Source organism: Hibiscus syriacus, unplaced genomic scaffold (genome assembly GCF_006381635.1).
Source record: "Hibiscus syriacus cultivar Baekdansim isolate YM2019G1 unplaced genomic scaffold, ASM638163v2 tig00111105_pilon, whole genome shotgun sequence".
NCBI classification, from domain to species: Eukaryota; Viridiplantae; Streptophyta; class Magnoliopsida; order Malvales; family Malvaceae; genus Hibiscus; species Hibiscus syriacus.
The window spans coordinates 404922-427695 of NW_024062987.1; the positions used below are offsets into that span (position 1 = coordinate 404922).

General features: G+C 33.6%; 1 protein-coding gene and 1 pseudogene across 1 annotated transcript; one reads left to right on the forward strand and one right to left on the reverse strand.

Moving 5' to 3' along the window:
- Positions 1 to 17305: 17305 nt before the first annotated feature.
- LOC120153817 (RPM1-interacting protein 4-like) lies at positions 17306 to 19258 on the forward strand. Its single transcript, XM_039165688.1, has 4 exons — positions 17306 to 17526; positions 18008 to 18517; positions 18648 to 18842; positions 18960 to 19258. The coding sequence occupies exons 1-4, from the start codon at positions 17521 to 17523 to the stop codon at positions 18987 to 18989; spliced, it is 741 nt and encodes a 246-aa protein (XP_039021619.1). The 5' UTR covers positions 17306 to 17520; the 3' UTR covers positions 18990 to 19258.
- LOC120154058 lies at positions 19246 to 21373 on the reverse strand (annotated as a pseudogene).
- Positions 21374 to 22774: the final 1401 nt, after the last annotated feature.

Consider the following 22774-nt stretch of genomic DNA (forward strand, 5'->3'; position numbering starts at 1 on the left):
TTCATAACGTTAAAATTTAAATTAATATCCTTGTAACACCCATGACCCGTATCCGATCCGGATATTAATATGATGTGTCACATTGACTTTTCAAAATATTTCCACTTACAAAAATCATGAAAAATTTAAAATTTCATTAAAATAAAGCTAACTGATTACATAAGTATAATCAAAATATTACAAAATCGATAAGAGCATATGTAATTCACAACTTTGTTTACATGCCAACACACTTTATACAACAAAATACATATTGTGTAAATTACTTATGATATGATCTGCTGGTAAAGTAGAGGTATACAGTCTCAGTAAATCCTAATTCTAATCCTCCTACTTCTTGGTACCTACGTGTGAAACACTCACACGCTAAGTCACAAACTTAGTGAGCCTTATAATACAATAATGTATTTCCTAAAGTATAAACACGCAATCCAATTATTTCATATGCAATCACAACTATCATATCATTATTCAATCATGTCACATAAGATCCATCATTACAAATCATAACATAATATCTTATAAGAAAGTAAACTCTTTTTATATCTTTTATGTGCCCATGTACATTACTGAGAACTTAAGGTATGTGAGTGCATTGAGGTTGTACACATATGTTGTCACCACAACTCGTATAATTTTCCACTAAGTGACATATAAAATTTATCCAAAAGGACATCATATGTGTCCCAAATGACCTTGTATATGTCCCGAAGAACCTTCGTATAAACCTCGACTCTTGGCATGCCAACTATACCTACAGCTCTCAGATCACATAACATAGGCTTGATATTTATATGTTTCATATATCCATATAATCACTAATTTATCACATATTAATACTCATAGCTGTTCATTTATCATGTAATCATATATGTTATCTTGTAACATCTATATGCATAATTATTTTTTAATACCATAGTATGTTGTCCTTTATGTTCACCTGAATCATAGCATATATCATGACATATAAACATATACCACAAATGCATATACTCATAATAATCATGACATCTATATGCTTATAACTATAAAACCATGAATTTAACATAGGAAATAGACTGATCACAAGTCTTATTTCCATAAAATACTATCTAATATAGCATGCACTCACCTTAGCTTCACTTAGTCCAAATTAACTTTTATGACTTTATTTCTCTCTTGATAATTCCTAACTCTTCGATCGTTTCGGAACTTACTTATGCTCGATATCTACACAATCATACATTTGATATACATATCAGAATTCTAAGTATTATAATTCGATCATTAATAACCCAAGCTAAAAAGGTGCTTAATATAAATTTCCACTTTGAGTAGTTCAGTACCCAAGGTATGGTACCAATACTTCATTCAATGTGGTATCGATACTGCTCCTTGGTATCGATACCCTTTCCCGGTTCTGGAATCCTTATTTCAAAATGGTATCGATACTTGACTTATGGTATTGGTACCCTTGATATTGATATTACCCTTTAGGTATCGATACTCCTTGAATAACTTATCCAATTTTGGCCGATGGTACCCTACTCCAAATATCACTTGTTTACCTTTGAATTATCGATACTGGATGAATCAGTACCGATACTCACAGCCCAAAAGTCACTCTTTAAACTCGAAATTTTACCAATACTCACCTAAATCTTCTATTTTACACTCTCTTATTGCCACTAAACTTAAATTCACTTACTCAAATCGTTTTATATCCATATAAAATATCATTATCTTCAATATCTCATCTGAGGACAAGTCAATTTTAGTCTCAAATTCTACTTACTAACTCTCTCCCAAAATCACTTAGAAACCTCTTATCTCTAATCCTTCCTAACTCATTCATCTTTTGGTTTTAAGACAACTTAATCTTTCATTAAGCTTAAGTATCATCTAAAGAACATAAACCAAACTTAAATTCAATGAATAATCAGCTAGCAATAAACTCACATTTGCTTATGTAGCTCACGCCAATAGAAGGAAGAATACTGAATATCTATGGAAAAATCTTTCTTTTCCCCTTTTTGCTCAAACTCCACGAGTATATATCATAACCCATACCAATTTTTAATTCATTTACTGGTCAAATAACCATTTTCCCTTCCATTCATCTTTCTTTGATATTCAGTCCTATACAAAATTTTACATATAAATCCCTAAACTTTACAATTTATCTAATTTAATCACTAAATTCTAATTTTTTATAATTTAGTCACTAACCCGGTGTTTGGGATGTTATAATTAGACTTACGAATAGGGTTCAGCTCAGGAGATCACACCGCTAAAAGCGTGCCTCATAATTAATATCCAGACAGGTAATTTAGGTTGTTTTCCAGAGGTACTTTGTCAGACCCATACAAGGAAGCCCAATGCTCCTCATGAGGTGTGATGTTTCCCTCTACTTAGGTAAATGGGGATTGAGCTCGAGTTTAGAGCTATGATATGTAACAGTCCTAAATAATTTCACGGAAGTGTAGCATTTACCAGAGAAAAAAATCTTTTTTTCTTTTGAAAAATCATAATGAACTGTAAATTAAAATAAGATCGAATTCATAATTTCTGGAATCATAAATATAGGGTAACCTACTCGTGGCTCGACTCTCAAGTTGTTTAAAAAAAACAAAACATCCCTAGTGGAGTCGCCATGTAACACCCCCAACCCGTATCCGACCCGGATACGAGTCCGAAGTGTCACATTGACTTTTCAAACATTTATTCGTATAAAATAGTGAATAATTTAAAAACTTTTATCATTTAACTTATTCAAACGATTACAAAATATATCAGAGTTCATACAATTTATATCTTTAGACTACATGCCAACTACACTCTATATACAGTACATATATTTTCTGATCTGACATTTGGTAAGGAAAACTGACATATCTTGCTCTGCATTACTCTTTACTCTTCTCGAAACCTACGTGTGAAAAAATCACACGCTAAGTCGTTGACTTAGTGAGGCAATAAATAAACATATAACAATAAACTATGAATGTTCATTTACCATTGGATCATGACATTTCATATGCATGTATTGCATGATAACAATATATAATCATGTCATACAACATGCAATACCTTCTTGTATTACTTTCACTTCATTTGTCTTTCAATTGCATAGCCCATGTATATTATTGAGAATAGAGGTATGTGAGTGCATTGAGGTTGTGCACTAATGCTGTCACCACAGCTCAATCAATTCCCTCATGGGGCACCGAACCTTAGTTCAGTATTAGTCCGAAGGACCACGATCCAGAGGTCACAATATAAACTGTTCATGTGCCTTTAACATATGTAGACTGCTCATATGTTCCTTTAAACATATAAACTGTTCATATGTGCCTTTAAACTAGTAAATGTCATATGTGCCTTTAAACATATGTAAACTGTTCATATGTGCTTTAAACATATGTAAAATTGCCTTTAAACATATGTAACCCTCGTCTTGGCATGCCACACCTATAGTTCATATCGTATACTATGGGCATTATTCTTATACCTTTCATATCACTTGTTCTTTCTCTTCTGTCACATACACATGTATGTGTAATTATATATTTCATATCATATCACATGTATCACAAGTGCATACATTCACGTAGATCATGTAGCTCATATCACTTAATTCATATCATGTTCTCAATCACATATCATATCACCATAATTATCATGTATGCATGTTCACAATCATTGTATTATAAAAATCAACATAAGGATTAGACTTATCACAAGTCTTATTTTCCATTTAACATCATATACTAAATAATGTGCACTCACCTTAGCTTTGCTTTGATCGATTCTAATCCTTCAATTGATTCAGAACGGGATCACGTTCTATATCTACATAATCATACATAGATCTATATTAGTATTATAAATAATACTCTAATAGTTCACTCTTAGTAAGATAAATGTCAATTTCTTCTTTTCAATAAGGGTATGCATCGATGCACTACTGATGCATCGGTGCATAAAATACATTTGATGTTGTATTATTATTGGGATGCATCGATGCACCGATTGCATTCGATGTTTCACTATTAATGGGATGCATCGATGCACTACTTATGCATCAATGCATGAATTGCATTCGATCTTTTTATTTTAAAAGAGTCGATGCACTACCAATGCATCGGTGCACATTCAAAAAATTTCTGGGCTTTAACCTTGATGCATCGATGCACTATGAATGTGCATCGGTGCACTCTACCTAGAATCCTCTTTTTAAACCCGAAAATCATTCATTTTGGATTAAATCCTTCATGTTTCATCTCCTTTTCATTCTTAACTCTATTACACATACTTAAACAACCTATACTCATTTATTTCATCTTAAACCTCAAATCCTATCTTTCATATGTAATTCAATAATTACATCATTTTGCAACATGTTTCAAATCCAATTCTATTGCTTCATATCTCTTTTAGATTGATGACAAGTCAAATCCAACTTTCAATTCTAGTTATGACTATATTCCCAATATTTCATTTAAGAACTTCAAATCTTTAATCTTCTCTATCTCCTTTATCTTTGATCTAAGATAACTTAAGCTTTCCTTAAGCTTAGTTATCATCTAATGATCAAAACTCAATCTTTTCATTTTGGATTAAATCCTTCATGTTTCATCTCCTTTTTCATTCTTAACTCTAGTACACATACTTAAACCAATCTATACTCATTTATTTCATCTTAAACCTCAAAATCCTATCTTTCATATGTAATTCAATAATTACATCAATTTTGCAACATGTTTCAAATCCAATTCTATTGCTTCATATCTCTTTCTTAGATTGATGACAAGTCAAATCCAACTTTCAATTCTAGTTATGAACTATATTCCAATATTTCATTTAAGAACTTCAAATCTTTAATCTTCTCTATCTCCTTTATCTTTTGATCTTAAGATAACTTAAGCTTTCCTTAAGCTTAGTTATCATCTAATGATCAAAACTCAATCTTAAACTTAACAAATAATTAACTCAGTAGAAGACTCACCTTTGAGCTTGGAGATACAAGAGGAGAGGAAGAAGAAGAAAAGAGAGTTTCTGGAGAAATCTCTCAATCTTATCCCATATATATCATTATCTTATCCTTTCCAAGTCAAATGACCACTTTGCCCTTAAAATCCTTTAATAATTACTAACAACTTTTAGGATTTATTTTCAGATAAATCATTGAACTAATTCATTCTTCTACTTTAATCATCAAATTCTAAAACTTTACAATTAAGTCACTAACCCATAGTTTGGGATGTTACACGCCAAGCTGTCGACAATGTTTTTCGCCTTGGCAGGGAAAGACCGATACCAACTTGGGGTTTTCTTTTGAAAAGATTTTTTAAAATGTGAGGAGTCGCTACCAATCATTTAAGGTGCGATTAGGACACCATGAAAACTGTTGATTTTAATAAAACGTTTTATTTTTATCAAAATACAAAGTTTTAAGGTCTGCAAAAATCTAGAATAACCAATATGATCATTAGTTCCCTAATAAGTGAACATTGCCTTAGGTTTAAAAAATAAAATGCAATCAAACAAATTTTTATTAATCCTAATTAACTAAAGGTATATTAAGGCTTCCTCTATCTTAAAGTGTCAAATTATGAAAATTAAGGAACCTAGGGGATTAAACCTAAATGTAGACTCTAATATTAACCCTATTTGATTTTTGAAACAATTATTAAATCGAATAACCAATATGATCCCTCGAGCATTTACGCAAGGGCCGACTCGAATTATTCCCTAAATTAAGAGGGCTATATTGAAATCTAGCTAACAGTTAAGGCTTTGTTTATCCTATTTAATTATGTCAATCTTAAAGGTCTAATCGAAGTTCATGGGCTAAAAAGGTCAAGATCTAAAATACCGAGTTCTAAAAGACTTAAAAGTTTAAGGACGTAAATCGATCATTTCTAAAGTTGAGGACTAATTAATAAACCAAAAAGAACATGTTGAGTTAATCGATTGACGAAATCGGCCAAGAGGGGGTGAATTGGCAATTAAAATTTTATGGAAGCTTTTGCAGAAAATTGACAGTAATTGCACATCGATTTAGAGTGGTTCGACTTTATCAACCAAAGTCTACGTCCACTAACTTAGCTATCCACACTAAGGATTTTCCAACAAATTCACTAATTTGTTCTTTATTTTGAGGCCAAAAAGATAACCTTACAACTCCCTCAAGAATATACCCCAATTCTTGAGAACACTCTTTTCTCAAAGAGAAGATTACAAATTTGCAAACTCACAAGAGAAAGCTCACAAGACAAATATGTTTGCACAATTCTAGAACAAAGAAAGAACACTCAATAATAAATACAATTGAGCACAATAAGTGTTCTTGAGAGCAAAATGAATATTGAATGAAAAATAAGCTTAAAATGCACAAACTTGAGGTTTGAAGTTTTCTCTTTGATTCTCTCTTGATTCTAGTTGCTTGATGTTTCTTGTTATTGATCAGTGGCTTCTAAGCTTGTTTAAATACACCTTGAATCACTTCTGAACGATGGGGATGATTAGTGGAGTCAATAGAGCCGTTTAAGAGTGAAAACAATTAATTAAAGCAGTTGGGAGCGTCAGTACATCGATGCATACCCATGGTACATCGGTGCATCAGTGTAAAATTCAAATATTTTGACCATTGAACCCTTAGTGCATCGGTGCACTAAGAGTGCATCAAGTGCATTCGATGTTTCAAAATAGCCAAAGTGCATCGATGCATGACTGGTGCATCGATGCATCAAATACATTCGATGTTTTCATAATATCCTCAGTGCATCGGTGCATGGTATGTGCATCGATGCATGAAATGCATTCGATGTTCAATTTAATTCATGGTGCATCGATGCATGGATTGGTGCATCGGTGCATCACTCTGAAAAATTGATTTTAGGCTTGCTTTTGGTTCAAAATACTTTGTGAAAATTGTTTCAAAAATATATTAAGTATAAAACACAATTTTACACATTTAGTAAGGTTTGAAATTTATCTTAAAAGACTTGGAGTAATAATTTGATATTCGATTAATTGAATCGAATATATTTAGAAAATCATTTGTAAAATCATAAAATTCATTTAAACTAATTTGTTATATCGAAATACAAAAATGTTTTCAACAATCTCCCCCTTTTTGATATAACAAAACTCTTGAGTAATTTTAAGATTTTCTTTGAAAATAAGTTTTGAAATCAAATTTGAAAATTACTCCAAATTACTCCCCCTTACTATAACACTTCTCCCCTTTAAAACTTTTAACACTTAACACTTCTCCCCCTTTTTGTTAAATCAAAAAGACTTAAAATCGATTTAAACAAGGTTTTGAAAAACATAGCCAATTGATTAAATATATATATATATAGCTTAAGCTGCTAAGATCACAATCAAAAGAGAGATTAGCCATTAGTTTCATAATCAATATTCATAATAAAATGTGAAATGGTAAATTGGTCATATTTCAACTAAAAAGTAAATGATGCATATATTGTAACAAACCAAAATATATATGAAATAAAATTTCAAATATCCATCAAACAATCATCCAACAATCAAAGAAAGACAATCCAAAATGTTTTAACAATTTAAATTCAAATTCAACCCAAAAACAATCAAAGCAAGATAAGTCTATTCATCCATTGAAGGATCGGGAGGAGGAGGAGTGTAACGAGCTCTCATCTCAAGCGAGAGTGCATCCAAACGATTATTCATTTCTTGTTGTCGAGCTCCCAAGGTAGAGAGTTGGGACTCAATGAATGTGAAGCGTGAATCCATGAACGCATACCGTAAATCAAATATCTCCAAAAATGAACAAAATACGGAGGCATTTGATCTTCTTGTGGAGTTGGTTCTGGTGTAGGCTCGTCATCAGGTACGTGATCATCGATGTCTTGCATAAGTTGTTGAAATTCAGGATCATCGTCATCAGCCGGAGCCGGAGGAGCACGAGAAAAGCTAAGAGCAGTTCGTGAGGAACTAGCTCCCGAAGTTTACTTGCCGGGTCTAAAAACCATTGACCGGTTACCTCATCTTGTTTCCAATCCGCTTTCTTCAAGGATGTGAGATTGATTTGATTTTGGAGTGGGATAGGATTGTCGAGAGAGACTTCTAGACCAAGTTTGATAAAGAGGTTACTAAGAAGACATCTATAAATCAATGTTTCAACATGTTTTGAAGGAACAATGTTTACGATGTCCACTAGTTGACTGAATATAATGTGGGGCAGATTTATTTTGATTTTATTTTTAATACAATATATCCACCATAAATCCCTAGCACGAAGAAACCGATGATTTTCCGATATTTTAAGCAAGAGGAGGATTTAGAGAGAAGAGGGGCGAATGGCGTGAGTGTTTTAGAGTTAGGTTTTGAGAAGATGAAGAAAAACAAGGATTTTATCTAAAAACCCAGCGGATGCATCAATGCATAATCCCGTGCATCGATGCACATTCAAGGCGTGCATCGGTGCATCATCATGATGAATCGATGCACATTCAAAGGGATGCATCGATGCACTGTTAAGTGTATCGATGCATGAAGCCCAAAAATGTCAAAAATACGTTTTGAACACTTAAAATTCTAAATTAATTAGCTCTAGTGGTATTGGAACCTCATATATTAAAAATTAATCATGTTCAATCAATCAAATTAATATTTATTTGAACATAAAATTAATTTTCATCAAGAATCATAAACTCCCCCTAACTAATAGCAAGAATGCAATCAAAAATATTATTTTAAGCATTTTTCATTTATTCTTAAAAGTGCTAAAAATTATTTTTAAACACTAAGTGAAGATAGGTCAGTTAAACCTAATTCTCTCCTAAGTGTCCAAAATCTTTCTTTATCTAAAGGTTTTGTAAAAGATATATGCTAATTGATGCAAAGTATCAACAAATTCTAGAACTACATCTTCCTTAGTGACATGGTCTCTAATGAAGTGATGTCTTATTTCAATGTGCTTAGTTCTAGAGTGTTGGATGGGATTTTTAGTGAGACAAATAGCACTAGTATTGTCACACTTGATAGGAATGATACCTACTTCAATTCCATAATCAAAAAGTTGTTGTTTCATCCATAAAATTTGTGCACAACAACTACCAACTGAAATGTATTCAGCTTCAGTGGTAGATAATGCAACATAATTTTGTTTCTTTGAAAACCAAGAAATAAGCATATTTCCAAGGAATTGGCAAGTACCGGAGGTGCTTTCCTATCTAATTTGCATCCTCCATAATCCGCATCAGAAAAAGCATGCAAGCTAAAGCTAGAGTCTCTAGGATACCAAAGTCCTAAACTAAGAGTGTCCTTAAGGTATCTAAAGATTCTCTTGACAGCTAGTAAATGTGATTCCTTAGTGCATGATTGAAATCTAGCATATAAGCAAACATTAAACATAATGTTCGATCTACTTGTAGATAGATAAAGCAAAGAACTAATCATTTACCTATATAATTTAACATCCACACATTTACCTCCTTCATCCAAGTCAAGCTTTGTAGAAGAGCTCATTGGAGTGTCATGAGGTTTACCATTTTCCAGTCCAAACTTCTTGAGCATATCTTTGACGTACTTAGCTTGATTGATGAAGATGCCATCTTTTCTTTGCTTGATTTGGAGTCCCAAGAAAAATAAGAGCTCCCCCATCATGCTCATTTCGAATTCGCTTTGCATTAGCTTAGAAAATTCTTGGCAAAGAACATCATTAATAGAACCAAATATTATATCATCAACATAAATTTGAACTACTAATAAATCTTTACCTTTATGCTTTAAAAACAATATAGTGTCAACCTTCCCTTTTGAAAAACCTTTTTCAATTAAAAAGTTTGACAATCTTTCATACCAAGCTCTAGGAGCTTGTTTTAAACCATAAAGTGTTTTTGTCAATTTAAGAACATGATCCGGAAATTTTGAATCTTCAAAACCTGGAGGTTGTTCCACATACACTTATTCTTTTATAAAACCATTTAAAAATGCTCTTTTAACATCCATTTAATATAGTTTAAATTCATGAAAACATGTAAATGCTAATAACATTCTAATTGCTTCCATCCTAGCTACGGGAGCGTATGTTTCATCATAGTATATGCCCTCTTCTTAAGTATACCCTTGAGCAACAAGTCTAGCCTTGTTTCTCACTATATTACCACTCTCATCAAGCTTATTCCTAAATACCCATCTAGTACCTACAGTAGATTTATTACTAGGCCTTTCAACTAATGTCCATACTTTACTTCTCTCAAATTGATTTAACTCTTCTTGCATAGCCATAATCCAATGTTCGTCATTTAATGATTCTTTAATATTCTTAGGCTCTATGCATGAAATAAAAGTAACATAATTACAAATATTTCTAAGAGAAGATCGAGTTATTACCCCTTTGGATGGATCACCTATAATCTCACCATCCTTGACATAGTTGTACTCTCTTGGATAAGATACTTCCATTTCTTCAATGGTTGGATTCTCAAGATGATCATGAGTTTCCTCATCTTTCGTTTCTTCATTTGATGATGATTCTCCAACTTCATGTCTAACGTCCTTTGTATTTATAATACCTACATCATCATTCAAACAAGAATCTTTCCTCGGAAGGAGATTATCATCGAAAACAACATGTATAGACTATTCTACAACCAAAGTTCTTTTATTAAATACTCGATAAGCTTTGGAATTTAAGGAATAACCCAGAAAAATTCCTTCATCACTTTTAGCATCAAATTTGCCAAGGTTTTCTTTACCATTGTTTAAAACAAAACATTTACATCCAAAAGGATGAAAATAGCTAATGTTAGGCTTTTTATTTTTGAAAATTTCATATGGAGTTTTCTTTAAAATTGGCCTAATCATTACTCGATTTACAACATAACAAGCGGTATTTGTGGCTTCCGCCCAAAAATATTTTGGCAAATTATTTTCACAAAGCATGGTTCTAGCCATTTCTTCTAAAGTTCGATTTTTCCTCTCAACAACTCCATTTTGTTGAGGGGTTCTAGGTGCTGAAAAATTATAGCTAATACCATTAGAATTACAAAACTCATTAAATCCAAGATTTTCAAATTCAGTACCATGATCACTTCTAACACTAGTGATAGAGTAACCTTTTTCGTTTTGTATTACTTTTGAAAATGTGATGAAATTTTCTAATGCTTCATCTTTAGTACTTAAGAATAAAACCCAAGTATATCTAGAATAGTCATCTACCAAGACAAATGCATATTGTTTTCCACCCAAGCTAGTAGTTCTAGTTGGCCCAAAAAGATCTATATGTATCAATTGTAATACTCTACTAGTTGACACATCATTAATGGATTTAAAAGAAACTCACTTTTGTTTTCCTTTAGCACAAGCATCACAGATTTTATCATTATCAAATTTAAGCTTAGGCAACCCTCGAACTAAATCACCTTGAATTAGACGTTGCAAAACACTCATACTACATGTCCTAGTCTCCTATGCCATAACCAACTATCATGCTCATCCTTTGTAACTAGGCATAAATTAGTCATTTCTATAGAGTCTAAATGCACCACGTATATGTTTCCTATTCTATGACCAACAAGCATAATTCTATTAGATGCAATGTCAATGACTTTACAACCATTAGTTTCAAATATGACATCAAATCTCTTATCACATAATTGATTAAAACTCAAGAGATTATGCTTTAATCCATTCACATATAACATTTTTAATTTGTATGGAAGAGGTATTACCTATTATACCTATACCTTCAATGTGACCTTTTGAATCATCACCAAAAGTCACTTCTCCTCCATTTTTGGCATTAAGCTCTATGAACCAGTTTTTGTCTCCGGTCATGTATCTCGAGCATCCACTATCAAGGTACCATGAATTTAGATTTGTTTCTCGTGCCTTGTATCCATGCTCATTTTCCTACAAACATAGATTAATTTTTTATTTTTGGCACCCAAATTCTTTTGGGTCCATATTCATTAGTTTCCAAAATCCTAGTCCCCTTAGGTATCCATTTGTGTAGGATATCCTTATCTTTAGTAGTAATGAGTTCTTTAGGAACCCATATACTTCTAACGATTTTTCCATTAGAGGTTCTTTGGGGACCTCTATGATTGTAGTTTTTAAAACTTTTTCTAACAAAGTTGGATTTTGAATTTTCTCCATTTTCAAAACATTTTGTTCCAACTTTATCAAAAGAAGCTTTAAGATCATCAATTTTCTTTTGATGATCATCATTGACTTTTGAAAGTAAATTTTGCAAATCCAATTTTTTTTTTCAAACTCTTCTAGTTTGATTTGCAAATCTTTGATTTTACTTTCAAGATTGTTGTTGGTTTTGGATATGAGTTTATTTTCATTTTTCAATTTTGAAATATCATTTTTATATTTTAAAAATAATTTCTCATAATCCGAAGCCAACCCATTATATTCCTCTAATAACTCATCATAAGATAAATCATCAAAATCAGATGAGTTAGAGGTTACCTTAGAATCTTCCCCGAATGCCATCAAGAACAAGTTTGCTACTTCTTGTTCCTCTTCATCGGAACCTTCTTCATCGCTCCATGTAGCCACATGAGCCTTGTGCTTATTCTTTGATTAACCCTTTCTCTTCAATTATAGGCAATCATATTTGACATGCCCTGACTTTTTGTATTCATAGCAAATGATTGGGTCCTTCTCTTTTGGTTCATTTTTAGGCCTTCATTTCGTTTGAATTTTCTTCCTCGATAAGGTCTCATCATTTTTCTGAACCGTTTGGCAAACAATGCCATTTTCTCGTCATCGTCATCTTCACCCGAACCACTCTCATCTTTTGTGGATTTGAGAGCAACTCCAATGTTTTTCTTCTTCTCCTTCTCCTTTGGTCTCTCTTCAATCTTATCGAGGTCCACCTCATCTTCAAGCATCATTTTATTAGTGAGGAGTGAACCGATTAGTTCTTCAAGAGTTAAGGACGTTAGGTCCTTAGACTCGATGATTGCAGTATTCTTTGATTGCCATGATTTTGGAATGGAGTAAACTAACTTCCTCACAAGCTTTTCATTTGAAATGATCTCTCCATATGATTTGAGACCATTGACAATCGTTGAGAATCTATCCGTCATAGCTTTGATATCTTCATTTGGTTTCATCCTGAAATTTTCATAGCTATGCGTTAGAATACTAATTTTAGATTTCTTTACCTCATCGGTACCTTCATGAGTAACTTGAAGTTTGTCCCATATTTCTTTGGCAATTGTACAAGATGAAACTCTTCCGTATTCATCTGGTCCAAGAGCACAAAATATGATATGGATGTCTTTGGAGTTGAGCTGGAAAATTTTTGTCTCTCCTTCACTCCACAATCTTGGATGAGTGAGAGGCTTGATGTATCCTTCTTCTACGACATTCCATGCTCCCATATCACTTGCTTGAATGAAGTACATCATCCTATTTTTCTAATAGGCATAGTTAGCCCCATTGAAGAAAAGAGGCTTGTTGACGGGCATCGAATCGAGACCGGAGTCGAAGTTTGAAGTAGAGGCCATTGATGACTTTGATTATCGATGTAACTCTTCCCGAATTGACTCAAGAGGCGATTAAACCTTCAAATGAGTTAGGCTCTGATACCAATTGTTGGGTTAATCGATTGACGGAATCGGCCAATAGGGGGTTAATTGGCAATTAAAATTTTGTGGAAGTTTTTGCAGAAATTTGAAAGTAATTGCACAGCGATTTAGAGTGGTTCGACTTTATCAACCAAAGTCTACGTTACTACCTTAGCTATCCACACTAAAGATTTTCCAATAAATTCACTAATTTGTTCTTTCTTTTGAGGCCAAAGAGATAACCTTACAACTCCCTCAAGAATATACCCCAATTCTTGAGAACACTCTTTTCTCAAAGAGAAGATTACAAATTTACAAACTCACAAGAAAAACCTCACAAGGCAAATATGTTTGCACAATTCTAGAACAAACAAAGAACACTCAAGAATAAATACAATTGAGCACGATAAGTATTATTGAAAGCAAAAATGAATATTGAATGAAAAATAGGCTTGAAATGCTCAAACTTGAGGTTTGATGCTTTTCTCTTTGATTCTCTCTTGATTCTAGTTGCTTGATGTTTCTTGTTATTGATCAGTGGCTTCTAAGCTTGTTTAAATACACCGTGAATTACTTCTGAATTTTGGGGATGATTAGTGGAGTCAATAGTGTCGTTTAAGTGTGAAAACAATTAATTAAAGCAGTTGGGAGCGTCAGTGCATCGATGCATACCCATGGTGCATCGGCGCATCAGTGTAAAATTCAAATATTTTGACCGTTGGACCCTTAGTGCATCGGTGCACTAAGAGTGCATTGATGCATCAAGTGTATTCGATGTTTCAAAATAGCCAAAGTGCGTCGATGCATGACTGGTGCATCGTTGCATCAAATGCATTCGATGTTTTCATAATATCCTCAGTGCATCGGTGCATGGTATGTGCATTGATGCATGAAATGCATTCGATGTTCAATTTAATTCATGGTGTATCGATGCATAGATTGGTGCATCGGTGCATCACTCTGAAAAATTGATTTTAGGCTTGATTTTGGTTCAAAATACTTTGTGAAAATTGTTTCAAAAATATATTAAGTATAAAACACAATTTTACACATTTAGTAAGGTTTGAAATTTATCTTAAAAAGACTTGGAGTAATAATTTCATATTCGATTAATTGAATCGAATATATTTAGAAAATCATTTGTAAAATCTTAAAATTCATTTAAACTAATTTGTTATATTGAAATACAAAAATGTTTTCAACAGAACCTAATTATTATATAAATTAGTCTATTAAAAGGGAATTAAACCTAAAGTTTATATTTTAGAAAATATAAATTATTAATAAATTTTAAAAAGAGTCGACCGATCGATTCGAGTAATCGAACATCTTATATGAAAACTCGACTCGAATTGCTCCCTAATTAATAATTAATGTATTGTCCTAATTTCTTGATCATGTTCGATTTACAAATCCAATTACAAACAAATTATAAAAAACTAACTAAATAAAACTAAAATAACAAATTTAAAATAAACAATAAACATGTAAAAATAAATAATAAAAAAAACAAAGTATATATGGATTAAATTGAAATAAATTAAAAATACAAAGCCGAAATTAAAGCATAAAGCAAAAGAACCACAATGCATAAATTGAAAATATAACATCAAAATCATGAATAAATAAAGAAAATAAAATTGATTAATGACTAAAATGAAATGAAGAAAAAACAGCGACTAACTGCTAATAAACCATAACCTGAAATGATGATTAAATTAAAATAAAATCCAACAGGATGTCAAAATCGTAATAAATAAACAACACATGCACATAAGGACTAAAATATAAAAACACAGCAAAGTTCAGAGGATTTAAATGGTATTTGACCCTGAAAACTAATGTCCAAAATGGTAATAATCAAAACATATGACTAAATAAAAAATGAAACATAGTGCCAAAATCAAAATAAATAAAATTTGGTGATTAAAGTGTAAAATCACGCTAAAGATACAGGGACCTGAAAGTAAATTTACCAAAAAAATAAAACATACAAAGAAAAGGGAAAATAACATTTTTGGTCCCTTCAAGTGACCGAAATGTAAAAACATACTAAAGTTAGGGGGACTAAACAAATTTTTTACCAATAATCACATAGTATAAACAGAAATGAGAAAATTATAAAAAGGTCCCTGCCATGACCATCTTGTAAAATTATAAATTTCAGAGTATGTTGTTCTCCACTATTTCTTATGTCGTTTCACCATTGGGATCTTCGAACGGAAGTTTCTGTCGCCGATGAGGTTTCGTCTGAAGGTAGCTTCTCTCTTTATTCTCTTTATTTTTAGTTTTTTTTGCGTAAAATGGATTGAGTTATTTTATTTCAAACTAAAAGGTGTCCTTTTTGTATTTTACTAGTTATTCAAAACTGAAATGAAACATTCGATGTTATTATTCGAAAAGAAAAAAAATACTCAAACATGATTCTTTTTTTTTCGTTGATATTCGAAAATGGAAAAATACTACTCAAAGTTAAAGAAAAAAGAGAAAAAAAAAGTAACTTTGAAAGTTCATGTTTATTGCTTCTAAAAAATGAAAAATAACATAGAGGCTTTCCATGATTTTGCTTCAGGTTTTTATATCCGTTTACAGATAAAAATGATATGATTTTGTCTTGTTTTCTTCCTTGTTGTTTGATGCATGTTGCGTGGAGTGGGGCTGCCGGTGGCGTGCTGAAGTGTTTTTTGGGGTATTGGGGGACATAGGAAGGTGCCAATTGATTGGGGTTTTTAGGGCGACTACAGTAGGGGTTAGGGTAGATTAGGTCGAGGTTTTTTTTGGGTTCCAGGTCGGGTTTGATGCTTAGGTTTGGGGCTTCGATTGGGTTTTACTTTGGTTTGGTTTTGGGTATGGGGCTTGAGGTTTGAGCTCGAGGCTCGATTATATTTTGATTTGGGTGTTATGTCTGGGTTGGGCTTGAGGCCCAGTTTAGGGTCTATTTTGGGTTTTAGGTTCTGGTTGAAAAATGATGATTACAAAAACCATACCTAAAGTTTAGTTTTTGTTTCATTTTAATAATCATGTTCAAAATTTAATGTTAATTTTTTAAAAAATTGCAAGTTTAGGCACTAAAATGGGTCAAAACTAATTTTTAGGCAGTAAACGCGTTAATGTTTTAACTGTGGGGTAATAAATTTAAAAAATAACTAAAACTTAGTATGGTTTTGAAAATATTGAAAGTTTAGGTACTAAAATGAACTAAAACTATAGTTTAGGTATCAAATGTGAATTTTACCCTAATTAATTTTATGGTAATTATTTAATTATTATTTATAGCTATAATTACAAGTGTAGTTTAAAACAAAGATACAAGTGTAGTTTAAAACAAAGAACAGAAGCCGGCAAACAGAAAAAAAATGTATTGTTTTTGGTTCAATTAAAGAAATTAATATAATTAAGCGGGAGAAAGACAGCGAAACTCTCAGGATAAGTTGACAGGTCAGCCGCCAATAGAAGTAACCGGCGTTAAATATACGATTCTTTTAAAAGTTGGCCAGCAAAGCCTTCATAAGACTGCTACTTCCAGCATCAATTATCATTCCTTCCACTCCCCAATAATAGCACTCCAGGGGAGAAAGACGTCGATGCATTGGCGTGGAAGGAGCCCAAAATTTAACACCGTAACAGCGATTTTGACAGAGACATCTGAAGCAAAGAAGAAACAGAGATTTTTACAGAGAGAGTTAAGGGTCAAACTTTACCAATTGCGTGTCACCGATTAATAAACCATCTCTCTCTCTCTCTCTCATAATCTATAATTTCTCTTGTTTTTCTCAATGAAAGCCATCTCCATCTCCACCTCTCTCTCTTTCTCTTTCAATCTTTGAATTTTAGTTGAAGAGTTCTTATAAAAAGTTGTTATTTTTATTTATCTGGGTTTTTTCTGCAATTGTTTGATAAAAAAAGGAAGCTTCGTTTTCGTCTTTCTTCTGGGGATTCAGGGTTTTCTTTCTCAAGTTTGCTGATGGCAGTAAGTTTTTATTTGTATTGCTTTCTTTGTTTTGCTTAGTATACATTATATTCTGTTTGTTTCCCAAGAAAAATTTAGCTGAGGATTATGGAATTTCATTTTGCTTATTTCTAAGCTAAGCAACGCTGAAGCTTGTTTTTTATTGTTAGCTGTTAAACTAAGTTTTGTATGACCTATTGAGATTTTGTATTGCTAACTCTTTTTTGTTTGTATGATCTATTAAGCTTTTATTTTGATCGCTCATAATTGGTTGATGAACTTTCATATATTATTTGACTGATCTGGGCGTATTTTTTTTTTTATTTTCGAAACTATGCATCGATTTGCCTGCTAAAAATGTAGTTTTTTTAGTTTGATAATGCAAACAAAACTTTAATCATCCAATAATGCGTGCAAGGATTCCATCTCTTTGAGGAGAATTTTGATTGCTGGTTTATCTAATAACCAATTTTTTTCAATTTTGTTTGCGTTTCTGTTCTAGGAACGATCTCATGTACCTAAGTTTGGCAATTGGGATGGTGATGAGAATGTTCCCTACACAGCTTATTTCGACAAGGCCCGTCAGGGTCGAACCGGTGGAAAGATTGTAAATCCGAACGATCCCCAAGAGAATCCCGACTTGCATCGTGATTATGTAGCTCCAACAAGAGCTCCCACTGCTTCAAAAACGAAATCGGAACTGGATGAACCGGTAGGACGTAGACCTGCTAGAAGGAGCAGAGAAGAAGGTGCCGATTCTCCTGCACGTCAAGACAATGTCAACCGTAAAGCTTCTGGGGACACTACACCGTCACGTTATGGTCGTGAATCCCCGAAACCAAGGGTTGGATCTGAAAACAGCATAGATAGATCACCTCTCCATCACCATGCACGGGCAGCTGGGAGAGGTAACACGGCATCACCTGCATGGGAGGGAAAGAATTCTTATGATAGTAGCCATGGCACTCCTACAAGGTCCAGAATGAGGCCAAGTACTCGAGGCGATGAAAGTGTAAATTCTACTTGTGTTATTTCATTTGATCATAAATAGAATAAACTTGAACATAAGTGAGTTCCACTTTATTCAAAGCTTGTTATTAACTTAGAACTTGTTGCTAACAATCTGATATCTGATACGACAGCCTGATGAAGGTGCTGCTGTTCCGAAATTTGGTGACTGGGATGAGAATAACCCGGCATCAGCCGATGGTTATACTCACATATTCAACAAGGTGCGAGAAGAGAGGAAAACTGGGGGTAGGGCACCAGGCACGCCTGGTGAGCAATCTCCATACCGCACTGCTCGGAACAGGAAGCCGGCCAACAGCAATGCTAAGGTATGTTTTTCGGGAACCTGTCCAAGAACTGCAGTTGTTATTACGGTGGTTTCTACGGATCTTATATGAATTCCTGATTATGTACATTTCCTGCTTCTCTTCCCCCCCCCCCTCCAGAGCTGCTGCATTTCATGGTGTAGGAAATGAGAGACTGAATTCATGGATTCAATATCTGTGTGGAATATTGTAAATACATTGAAGGGCTCCTTCGAAGAAATAGAGTAATTTCTGTCAAGCTGCGGTTTATCAACACTACTTACATGCTCGTTTTCTTTGATGATAAAAATTGTATTCTATTTAATGTGAGAAGCAAGAAGGCTTGTCTAGCAATCAGATCTTCTGTTTTCGGTTTAGTTTGATTAGTCGACTTTATTCGATGTTTAAACATGAATTTAATGTGAAATACGTATTATATATACCTAATGTTACAAATAAAATGTATATCGTGATACAAGATTGTGATACAGAAAAATATGATCATCATCTGCTTCTGCAACAGGCTGTAGTAGGGCAATAACACACCATAACTTTGTGCTTCGAATGAGTTTGAGGCTTTCTTTCTCCACTCGGTACGACCTAGGTTTATTTCCTGCCCATTACCAGAAAATCTCAAGTGATGCAAAAACTGACGACAGTCTGGTTGGTCTTCTCTTGTAGTTGCAATTGCGGACTTATTTGTTCCATGAAGCTCTGAACCTATTTCTGTACCCTCCACTAGTTCCGGACTGGTAAGCGAGTCAACCACATCGTACTGTGATTGTTTGCAGTTCATGCGTGTCAATGATCTCTTCAGGCATGCTCTGCCGTACAGACATGAATTTATGAAACCAACCAAGTTTTGGACATTAAAAGTCTAGAGAAAGAAAAATGTCATTTTACTGACCTCCAGAGCCCATCCGATGTAGGTGACATTATTGACATGCTGGTTTATATCAAGATCACCTCGTCTTGGCTGCAAATATTAAAATCTCATAAGAACTACAATGAATATCTGCACGTATCGGATGAAGCGGATAAGCTTACTTTCAGCCCTAGCCTGGAATACTGAACAGGATATTCAAACTTGGCAATTTTTTTGTTTTGTTTTTTTAACTCTTACTGTTCTCCTCCGGAAATGCTAATCTATAAATGCAACGAGAAGGTCAATTAGAAACAACATATCAAGTAAATAATGCCGGAAGGTGAAACACCTCCGAAGTTTCCGGTGGACAGAAGATAAGACATTCTTCCTTGAGATCATCACTAACCTTCTGCAGCGGCCTAGTGTCCTGGTTCATCATCACCCACTTGCTGAAATCGTAGTAGATGAATTAGCTTCCACAACAGAACAACTAATGTCAAGAAATATGTAAGCACATGATCATTCCGATCAGCACAATTAATATAGAAAAGAAATAGTACAAACGAAAACAAAATTCGCAATGGCATTCATGATAGAGACCTCAAATCGACACGGGAGTATAAGACGCAAGGCAAGAACAGAAGGTGTTGCTGGATAAAAAAACCAGACAATAAGTTATAACATAGATGTAAATACTCATAGTTCCAGTACCCTCCAGCCCTTTCATGTTATAAATCTTCTAATATGCAGACAAAAGACCAATATGAATTAGAAATGGAAAACTCGAATGAATGTCGAAAAATAAAGGTCCACATGCGCAGCAAGCAGGGTACTTCAACGTGCATAGGTGCAGTCACCCATATGAGATGCAATTTTCTCATGGTAGGCGTGGTATCGAACCCATCTGTCAAAAATCCAACACTTTGAGCATGGTTGCCTCCAACTTCCTGCGATGCACAAATTTCCAAAAGATTGAATAAACAAAATTTGAAAACTTTGTACGTTTCATTCATACAGTTGCTTAAACTTTTTCTACAAGTTACAACCTATATATGGAAACCAACCATTATTGAATGACCAAACTAAAAGGGAAAATCATAAACTCAGGTACAGTTTCTAAAAGAAAACAATGAACTCGGAATTTTGGATTTGGATTTCATTCCTATATAATTTTTGAAAATGAAATAACATATTATGCACAAAATAGTGGGATTCGCGAAATACATAGGCATTTGTTCCGTCATTGAGGCAGAGTTATGGGGGATCGTCATAGGTCTCCAACAAGCATGGAAACTGGGAGAGAGGAGTATTGTCTTGGAAGTCGACAATTATGAAGTGACTCAGCTACTACAAAACAGACCAAACCGCGAACACTCATTCATGCTGTTAAATGTAATCGATGAACTGCTACGGAAGGAATCGATCGTGCAGATAAGACACAACCCCAGGGAAAACAAATTGATTGCAGATAGATTGGCAAAGCTCGCACAAGTGAACACAATGGATTGCTCGGTATTCTTGAATCCTCCGAGGCAGATTCTACCATTAGTACAGCTAGAATGTCATGACTTCGTTTAGAGCGGCCTCGTGAATTTCTAACTGGACTGGAAAGACGACATCGTTTTTTCTCTCCATAGAAGTTCAGATGATAGCAACCTATCGCTATTATCTGCTCCATATGTCGTACCATTACGTTTAGATGACAGCAATCTGCACGTAAATTTATGCAATTATCGGTTATGTCAGATTCCGTCCGGGTACTTCCGGTCAAACGGGAGGAAGAAGAACCACTCAATTCAGGAAAATCCCAACCCTCGCAATTCAAATATATTCACACAAATATGATAATTATATACTGCGATTGATCGTCACTATGATCAAAAGTCAAAGCAACAAGCATAGATATGAAACAGTCATCAACTGGAAGAGAAAACACAAATCTTATCAGCATTTCAACTTGTAAGCAAGCAAATTTGACAGTTCATTCTTCATGATTGGAGCGATGACCATTGTTTGAAACTATTGAAGAATTGTTATAATGCGATTCCGAGTAACAGAAAGGTTATAGCGGTTGATGCCGTCCTTCTTGTTGTACCCAAGACTAATGCTCATTTGAAATGCATTTCTGAGACGAATGTAAACACGATGACACAAAATTCAGGAGGAAAAGAAGACCAAAAAAGAATTCCAAGCATTGGCAACTAAAGTTGGATTTAGTGGCATATAGATATGAGAACTATGTTTGTAGATTGTGAAATCGATGCCTACAGATGCGAGGCTTGGGAATTGCTTGACTTCTCTTCTTTTGCTCGCTAAAAGGCAGACGAATTCTATTCAAATAAAAGGAGGGCTCATTCAAGGAAAACCCCAAGCTATATAAAGAGCATCATTTACACCATCATTTTTATCTATATATCGACCCTCAACTTTCATTCTAACGAGCTCTCTAATAGACATCAAAATTTCCTCACCATTATTGATTTGATTCCAAAAACTCCTTCAATTCCTTTCCGTCCAAGTGAGAGAGATTGTAGCTTTCCAAGCAATCTTGAGAATGAAGGCAATAAGAGACTTGCCCCTCATTGGATGTTTTTCTCAATTTAATTTACATTATCCACAATATTAACATCAAAACTTTAGATCTAAATATTATTTAAATGATTTTATATTTTATTTTAATAAATTAATTATTAATAATATATTTTAATATTAGCAATAATAGCATCATTAATAGAAAATAAAGGAGCTTCTTATCCCTGCTCATGGTCACAGTCATAGTGTACTTAAAAAGGTACTCCTTGCTCACGAAGCTTATGAAATTGTGTGGACATAAATAAATGAATACGACGTAAGCTACAGGAATATTGGAATTGATAAATTAGTTTTAAGAGATTAAAACCTTAAAACCGAATGTTGAAATTCATATTTAAAAGGAGAAAAAATGAGAGTTAATTTAAACGATAATTAATTTGATATTGTTTAAATGAGATTTTATATTTGAGTCTTTGTGCATGTAAAAAATTTCTATTGAAAACTCACCTACTAAAGTTAAGTGTACGACTTTGATCGATCCAATTAATAGAGCAAAGCC